Below are 9,666 nucleotides of genomic sequence, written 5' to 3'. Positions count from 1 at the left end.
GGATAAGATGGTGAAAAAACAACGAAAAACGAACTTGTAGCGGTCGACAGTGTTTAGTGAGTGCTTATTTTTCCTTCATTTTTCATTTTTTTTCACATTGTGTTATTGTTCTGATTTGGGGTCTTATAAACAGTCAGGATGTCAATTTATCTTGTCAATAATATTAACTCACCAGACTTTAATCATCTTTTTCTCTTCAATTACATTTCTATTTCATTTAATTCATTTTGATAAATAACTATTGTTATTTTTAATGATAATTAAATGATTCAATCATTGACAATACTTAGATTACTTCTACTAACAAAGTTTTTTCTGCTACACACGCAGAGAAATGTATAGTAAAAATTACTCTGAATTTTATAGTAATTCGGTGATACTGTAGGGTGAGGGTAAAAATTACTATATACATGGTAAAAATTACTTTGCACATTGTTAAAATTACTAAACTGCATAGTAATTTTTAGGGTAAAATAAGAGTAAAAATAACTATGCAGTTTGGTAATTTTAAAAATATGCACAGTAATTTTTACCATGTATATAGTAATTTTTACCCTCACCCTACAGTGTCATCAAATTACTATAAAATTCAGAGTAATTTTTACTATATATTTCTCTGCGTGCATGAAAACATAACATACATCTTACGGAAAGTAATTCGATCAAACGCGAGGTGTGCACTGCAAATCCAAGTACAATTTTGTTATACATCTACACGTGTTAAATATGACGTTATCCATTTGATGATTATTGTAGTCACTTTTTACACCTTTAGGAGCGCATTAAAAATGACAATGTTAATTAAATTGGTGATGTCATGTTTAACACGTTTAGACGTGTAACAAGAATGCATTTAGATGTGCATTGTAGAGATACTTTATCCATTTTTGTTAGAAAAATTTGATTTAAGAATTGAAGAAACACATAGGAAGTTCAGCAAGTAGAGCAATCCGATTAACAGTGAATCAGTAGTATACACAGTGAACCATTAACATTACGCGTATTATCTGCTTTATATGAATGGTTCATTGGCCACTTCACTGTAAATCCAAGTACGTTCTTATTACACATCTAAACGTGTTAAATATGACGTCACCCGTTTAATTAACATTGTAATTACTTTTAATGCGTTTCCGAGTGTGTAAAAAGTGACTACAATATTAATCAAATAGATAACGTCATATTTAACACGTATAGACACTGTAAATTTGAGTGTTTTATTTTAAAACACCTTTAACGTTTTAAAATAAAACGCTCAAATTTACAGTGGATGTGTTATTTAATATTTTATTATCCGTTCTATTGCATTAAAATTAATCATACATACATTTTCAGATGATCTGTAAAAACGAAATTTATTTGACACATATAGATATCATTCGGTCATGATCTCATTACATGAATTGAATTTTTCGAACCCTAAGGGTGATAAGTGACTTTTGGAATACCAGGCGAAGAATCCCTAGTAAAATATTGCCAATAAGGACTACGGCAAACTCTTGTTTTTACACAGAGTAAGGTATGTGAGACAAGAAAGGGAGTTAGTTTGTAGAATTTCTGTCCAGAGTAGTTGGAAGATTACAAAACTGTAAGGGCAAGAGAAGAAAACCAATATAAACAAATCCATAGGTCAACTTTTAGACTTGGTAACCATGTGAACAAAGTACAGAAGTCGAGAAGGGACCAAAAAAGAAAGATGTCAGAAAAAAAAGTTGTATCTTTCCACTTAACAATAAGCCCTAAGTTTCAAAAATTGTTCTAAGGGATCAGGACAATCCAAACCAATTGCTGCATCTTATCTGCACTTGACAAATGTGGAAATGTTGAAAGTCCACTTCAATAGTAAGGTTACATGAAAATAAAATTCAGAATGATAAAAAAAAAATAACTGATACGTTTTTGAAAAAACAATTATTAATACTTTGTTTAATAACTATTTAATTGAAATGTTATAGGGAGGATAATATTTTTATTTGTAATAGAAAACAAGGTTTACCCTGTTGTTGAAAAGTGTGTCTAAATTAATGTTAAAGAAATAGTTAAGGAGGGTTGGAGCATATCAACGTGACTAGAACCGTACTCGATGAATGTTTATAAGCTCATAATAACATAACAATATCCCTCATTTTTCAGTTAACACCAAAACATGATCCCCCAATATTGTTTGGCAATAATCAACGAGTGTAAAAATGATCTCAATACCATATACATCAGTATTCCAAGATTCACTTTGAAACCAGGGAGTTTAAAATATTGAGGGGTGCGTTATAACTCTGTGTATTTTGTGGATAAACACATGAGTTGAAGACGAAGAAAGGGAGAGAAAAAAGCAGATATTTTGAAAGCTTACGACCCGTTATCTATTGATTGGTTGGGGCTAAAACTGTCACCGAAGGTGCAGTCATCTGCGTGCCTATAAAGAAATATATAGGCCAGAGCCCCGAGTGCGTAAGAGTAAAGAGAAGAGAAAATAGGACGTAAAGATTTAGTGTCTTTCTCCCTTTATTCCGCAAAATTAAGGAAAGCTATACCCGTATGTCTTCGGGATACCACTTTATAGCAGTAACCCGTATAGGGTCAAGACACTGATGACATTTCTTCAGGGTTTTCTGAAGCTGTTGTATCTCTCGTTATCTCAGGCTGCTACCCAATACACATTCTCTACATATGTGCACACTTAGATGGAAATACAAACACACACTCATTTTATGTATACAGCTTTTCCAAAGATTGACGCGAATTCGGTAAAGTTAAACAGCTGCTCACAAAACGAAAATGTCAGCGATAAAGTGTCAATAGTCTGTTGCAGACAGGACCATGAAGTGTTACCCACACCCTCCCTATCCTCACTGCATTCATTTGATTCAGTCTATCGGAAACGAACACTCAACAGATTGAAACGCAATTAAAGTTATAATAATACTAAAGTACACAAAGAGAATTGGAGTAAATTGTGTACTTTTGACATTTGAATAAATAAATTTTAGGAAAACTGTTGAAATAAACATCACACAATAATAAATCACGCAATAACCATTATAGGCACGTGTACGTAATTAATGTCGTTGCCATTTTTTAAATTTACTAGTTCAATGATTTCTACAAAAGGGACACACTATATTTATATTGCTGCACTTAATGTAATTGTTACAGTGGATATTTTATTTATAACTAAATGGGTAATAAAGTTTTTTGTTGGTCACTATAAATATTTATTAGTCGAATGATTTTATTGAAATTTATAAATGGTTTTTTAGGTATAAAAAAATATCATGATATAGTTCTTGACAATTATTTATCATTAATGTACGTAGATAGTAGATTAATGGCCAATTTTATCCTAGAGTAATTATTGTTCATTAAGTTGATGCATTGTGTACCAATAATTTAATCGATAACGGATTTATGATAAGTTTCATGAGCCCAGTATTAGCAGCTGAAACCAAACTAATATTAATCATTAACGATGATGACTTTGTAATAAATTTTCAAACTGCTTAATGAAAATAATTTTCATTTAGATAACCCTGGGATTGAAAATTTTTATCATTATTTTAATCATCAACCATCATCGACTTCCAGCAGATGATAAATTTATGAAAAGAAAAATATTCATCATCAAACCCTTCTGTGAAAATAAGTCTAATATCTTAAAAAAAATTTTCGATCACCATAAATTTCTATTTGGGAATAATTTTTCTATGGCAGTGATTCTGTTTGAGTTAAAATCTGTCGAATTATGTCATTCTTTCATGTAAAAGTTTTTTATTTTCACAGAAGAAGTAGTAAGTAAAAAAGTATTATAACTGATTTACATATCCAAAGACAAACACTTAAAACATGTAAACCGCTAACACAGCTTCAAAACATTTCATATGTACGTCGACGCAACCCATCTAAACGAGATTAACGATTCGACGAGCTCATACGAGGCTCCCTCGAGAACTGTACAGAAGGATGAAGAGGCTGCGTCAGAACTTGGGGTAAATTTTCTCTTTCCTTTCCACGTATACATACATGCTTCTTGCTATATTTATATTGCTTTCTTCTTGTATGTGCACATTGAATGAAATATTTAAAATATCATCTCAAAGCCATTTCAAAATAACATTGCGATTCTACGAAAGCTTTCATCTAAATTTTAGAGAAGTTTAAATTTGGAAAGATTTGTTGAAAATTATATACTCACTTATGATAATTGATTTTGCTTAATTTAATGGCAAACTTTGTTAGATATAATTATTTATCGTGTAATGATATTCATACAACCTGCTTATTGTTATTATAATATTTTTTATTATGTGTAAAAATTCCATATTTTCCCTCATGGATTATAAAATGGTAAAATATCAGCAACATGAAAAAATGAGACGGTAAATTGGCTCCTGTGAGTTGAGTTGAACCCTCGTTTTTAGTCTTTTTTCTAACCCCTCGATGTCAAGTTCGTCTTCCATTCTATAGAAAAGTACATAATCCTGGAGGCCTAATAACATATTCCTCTAGGGAGCATGGAAATAAGATAGCAGGTACACCAGAAGGTTGTGAAGAAGAACAAGAAGCACATTCACAAAAGTAAAAAATAAGATGTTTCTGATGGAAGTTTTATTCACATTACATTCAGAAAATACAATTCTTTTTGAAATAGACTTTTGAATTTGTTGCTTCTCATTAATTTGCATCCCACATTATAATTTATCCGTCTACATCTTACAAGAAGCTCAAGTAAAAAAAAGTTTCAATTTTTTTTAAACCAATTAAACTATTGAAAGTAAAGCTTTGTGGTTTATTTCAGACTTTAAGTCAAATAAAATTAATCTCTGGTACACATTCACCATGGATGCAAATCTAAAAGAAAGTATTGTTATTGACAAATAAAATTGAAGTACATAACTATTTCTACTTACATGTCCGACAGTATTCAAACCACAATTTGTTCCTTCAACCGCGGGAGCTGTTGTATTTATACACCCTTCATCTTCAAATCGACATTGCAACATTATACAATTCGAAACTTTATCCTAGAAATCACAAAATGTATATCAATAAAAATCTATTCATCTAAATGAAAGAAAAGCATCTTTTACCTCACAGCTTTCTATTGCTCCAGCTTGTTTGCATTGCTCATCAGCATTCATTAGTTTTCCAGGTAAATATCTTGGAATTGGACGTCCAACACTTTTGGGTTTATTATAAAGACATGAAGCACTTTCTGAGCTAAAAGAAGAATTAACTACTAAAGAATTTTGTCTTTTGGGTACACTAAATAAATAATGTACTTACTATATAAATTTTTCAAACTTTTTCACACTGCATTCAGACCATTCGAAAGCATTTTGAGATGCTTGTTTGTTACCAGACATGATGTAGCCATCCCATAGATCACATTGTGGAGGACCTATTTATAGAAACTGAATTAATTGATATTTAAATTTGTGAATAGAATTTCGGGAACAAATGCTTACCCCACTCCTCAGTAGTGGAATTATACACACTTACACCATCATCTAAAGCCCCTAATCTAATAAATTAATATTGATATTAAAAAAAACCTTTGAATAATTATTAAGATATATAAAAAGAATACACGGAGATAATTTTGCGTAAGTAAATTTGATACTTAAAAAGTGTCTTGGTAGAATAATTACTTATGACAACTCAAAATTCATCGTTGAACAGAAATATTTTTACTTCTAAATATCCAAACGTGCACTTGTCATTTTTGCACTTACATTTAGTGCAAAATTATCTTCGTGTAGTAGAAATTTAATGAACTTACAGGTGTCCTATTTCATGTGCTGCAGTGGTTACTCCTTCATATGCTCCATTATCATGAATAATCGCGAGTTTATCAATTTGTTTAATATTGTGATGTACTGAACATGCACCAGATGGCCAAGCCTGACCTTCAAAAAAATACATCACATACTTAAGTTTAAGTAATAAAAGTAATTAATAGTACTGAAAGTAACATGTTGAACACTATTTTAAAGTTTTAATCGATTTATCAATACTTTTTAAAACCCTCTTATGGTTTACAATCATTTATTTAATTATTTATGAATCAAGTTATTAGAAATATGATACTGATTATGAAAAAAATGAAAACAATAAAAAAACCGGTATCGTTTTGTGTTTGGTTAGATATTGAAAAAAGTTCTTTTGTTAAAAAATGCGAAAAAACGATATTTATTCCTATGTATTCGGAAGTGAGATTCGACTACTAGGAATACTTGTATATTGACACATCCTACATAGATATCCTAGCAAATATTTTTATCCAGCTATTTTCACAGAGCAGAAGAAAGGTTGCTGAGCAGATAAATAGACCGACAAAATACCAGCTCTAGAGGATGTGTACATATTTTTGAAAAAGTGATAAAAACATTTTGAAAAATTATCTCAGACAAATATCACGACATAATTCATTGACTCATAAATTTTTTTAAACAATAGCTATAAATGTTATATTAATTTTCATATTACTATAAAAATATTTTATCTACTTACCAAAAATTTGTGGAAGACACTTATTCGTTACTTTGTCATATTTCATACAGATAATGGAGCTGTCATGAAAAATTTTAATATTGAAATATATTTAATTACATGTAAAAATAATAATCATTATTCATTAGAGATCATTTACCTAGTCATTATTATTATCATGTCATATGAATCCAAGGGAATTAATTCTTTTTGTTCATACCAAAAATTACGAGCATTATAAACACAGTCATAAGTCAAATAATCTGGACTTCCATTTTCTTTTAAAAATTTAAAGTTGCCAGGTTCTGCTTCAAAAATGAATTGTGATATGTGGAATCTGTATTTTGGATTCTCCAAACCTCTGTATCTCATGTCTACTGCGTTCCAGAATGACAGCAGGTAGGGTATGATGGTCCAATAGTCAAACTTGAATTTTCTATTGAATGAAAAAATATCATTGATGAATAAAAAGTAATACTCCAAAAAATTAAAAATTATCAATGCATACTTGAAATACTCATAAGACACTGCTATTGCAAGTTCAGGATAAACAACTTTTGTATATTTAGGAGTCATTTTTCTTGTTCTTAAGCGTCTCTCTCTACTATACTAGTGATTAAAAAATTTTATAATAAATTTATTAATGATTAATTTAGAGAAAAAGTTCATTTTTTGATAAAAAAACTTACACGATTCCTTCGCTGACGATTGCTAAAAACTTCACTTGTGGTTTGAGCAAAAAATAAATGGCTAGAACGAGCAACAATATCATGGACAGCCTAAACAAATTTAATTACTCATTAATATTATTTCTAAGTTAAATATTGAATTGACATGAAGATTAATTAATGCATTACATTATTGATTTCATGGCATTCTAAATTTGTATTGTTATCTTTTAAAATAGCAAACACTTTAGTGTTCGCAGTTGCTAAAATGCCATCTTTTGGATGAAACCAAGGATCTCGTAACATTTGAAATGAATTACTTCTTATCCTTGGTGTATTTTGTGTATTATTTCTATAAGGTCTAGTTGAAACTTGATTTACACTCATGACTGGAGATCCTACTGTAAAAAATTCGTATACACTAAATGTTACCTTATATTTACTAAACTTAATCTTTAAAAGTTTTCCATACCAATTACATGACGACTGTAGAGTGAAATGAATCCAAAGACCACAAAAATTTTAGATAAATCTGAAACAATATATGCAAATGAAATTTTTTAAATTCTTGTACTCAAGATATGTATATCTATTTATATTTTTGAGATTTTAATTAAGAACTTACTCCACATTTTCATAAAGATAAAGGTAGACTTGTTGTAAGTAATTTTGCAGACTGTTAACTACCTGCTCTTTATAAAATTACAACCAATCTTGATAAAGCTAGTTACCTCATTTAATCATTAAATGAATATTAGTCTGGCAAATATATTCCTGTCAATGTAATGCTTGAGAGAATTTTAAGCAGCGTCCTGAAATTATTAACTACTGATTATTTATAATTATTCAAATTTCCAAATCTAATGAAGAAAGATCCAACCATTGATTTTGTTCTTTTTATTTGTTATCCATTATCATATCTTTTATTATTCATCAATTAAAATATTGTAACAGCTGAAAATAGCTATGTAGTAGAAATTCTCGTTACATCATTTATTTAGCTATAATTTACGTATTCAAAAATTGTTACTCAATTTATTCAAAAAAGAACAGTTACATTATCATATAATGACATAATTCACGCCTGCGAAATTTTCAAAGTTTATTATAAATAAGATTTCTTTACTCTATTTTTCCTTTTTTAGTAGATTATTAGACTACCATTCAATAACAATTAAAATAAATTTTCTTATCAATAAAATGTTTACTATTTTCTTTTTAGAATAAAATTGAAATAATAAGTAACGAAGAGACTTACCAATTTTGTTTCATTCGGGAAATATTATGATGGGATCAATTATTGTTTGGAGATGTTTTATAAGTTTATTGATCGTTCATGAAAATTTATTAGAGGCGCATTGGTGTGACAAAGACCATTATTTTCATCATTTTGTTTCGTCTAGTGAACTATTAGTGCTCGTTTGATCACTGATACACTTTCTTTATCAAACGATTTGATGGTAGATTAAAATAAAGCCGATTATACAATCTCTTTTCAGGGATAAGTTAATCAAATTAGGCTTCTGTTTCACACAAGTTAGCAGAAAACTGATTTTCATCGTAATTCAACCTGGTTTATATACTTCTATAAAAAATTATTTTGTTATCAATTCTGCTTTACGTTGACTCATTTTTAATATCAATTCATTCTAATTTTTTATTAGTAATGTATTTTTTATTAATAAATTGTCATTAATAATACTAATATCTCACTTAATGAATTATATCTACATCTAGATACTAATAAAATTCTAATAAATATTCTGTTATTAAAAATTATATTTAAGTCATAGTAGACTTAAACTGTATGATTAATTAATATAATAATAATTTTTATGAACACAAAAAGCTTATCAAAGTTATTTTCCTTTATTCTGATCATCATCAACTATTAAGTTCAAAGTTGAATAGATAAAATGTTAATAAAAAATTTAACGCTGATTTTAATCTGTCATGATTTATAAACTTGATTAATGAAATTTTCCATGGTTTCCTATTTTTTTTTGATCCCCCATCCCTCGTAATAAAATAAAAACTGCAAATGCTTGACACATAAAGAAAAGGAAAGCTGCGATATTTCCAATGTGGTTTTCTATTCAACATTTATATTGTGAAAATTTTTTATTTCTGGAAAAAGTACGCCCATTTCCCCCCAAATTTTATACCTTTTAGTAAACAGACCACCAGGTGTCAGTCAGTCATAAAATTCTCCTCCCTTTGTACTTTCATTGTGCGTATTGCCTACTATATGTATGCTTGGTGACAAAAAACAGTCGCCCTTTTTCCGATCATATATACCACGTCCGGCGCGGGTGCGGAAAGATGTGGATCGTAAATCTCGCTTTCGATCTAGCGAGACTGCGACAACGCCTCGTAAATTTCACAGTGACCATTTTGTACAACCCTCCCTGCTGTCATTCAGGCCTAAAGTTTAGGCGAGTATCAGTTTTTCTATTTCTTATAGAGTTTTTCTCGCTGTTCGATGTTTTGAAATAACTATTTGCTCATAAAA

General features: G+C 29.5%; 1 protein-coding gene across 1 annotated transcript; it reads right to left on the bottom strand.

Annotated features, from left to right (window-relative positions):
• Positions 1–4,778: 4,778 nt before the first annotated feature.
• LOC118069866 (A disintegrin and metalloproteinase with thrombospondin motifs 9-like) lies at positions 4,779–7,786 on the bottom strand. The gene is made up of 13 exons (XM_035088208.1): positions 7,780–7,786; positions 7,627–7,686; positions 7,344–7,555; positions 7,176–7,265; positions 6,995–7,095; positions 6,647–6,922; positions 6,508–6,566; positions 5,777–5,903; positions 5,463–5,518; positions 5,281–5,395; positions 5,085–5,214; positions 4,905–5,018; positions 4,779–4,845 (listed from the first exon to the last, which is right to left on the bottom strand). Exons 1-13 carry the CDS (start codon positions 7,784–7,786, stop codon positions 4,801–4,803), a joined length of 1,392 nt encoding a protein of 463 aa, XP_034944099.1. The 3' UTR covers positions 4,779–4,800.
• Positions 7,787–9,666: the final 1,880 nt, after the last annotated feature.

Source organism: Chelonus insularis, unplaced genomic scaffold, assembly GCF_013357705.1.
Source record: "Chelonus insularis isolate UGA/USDA-ARS -01 unplaced genomic scaffold, ASM1335770v1 contig_44_pilon, whole genome shotgun sequence".
Lineage (NCBI taxonomy): Eukaryota > Metazoa > Arthropoda > Insecta > Hymenoptera > Braconidae > Chelonus > Chelonus insularis.
This window is presented reverse-complemented; position numbering and strand designations above follow the sequence as displayed.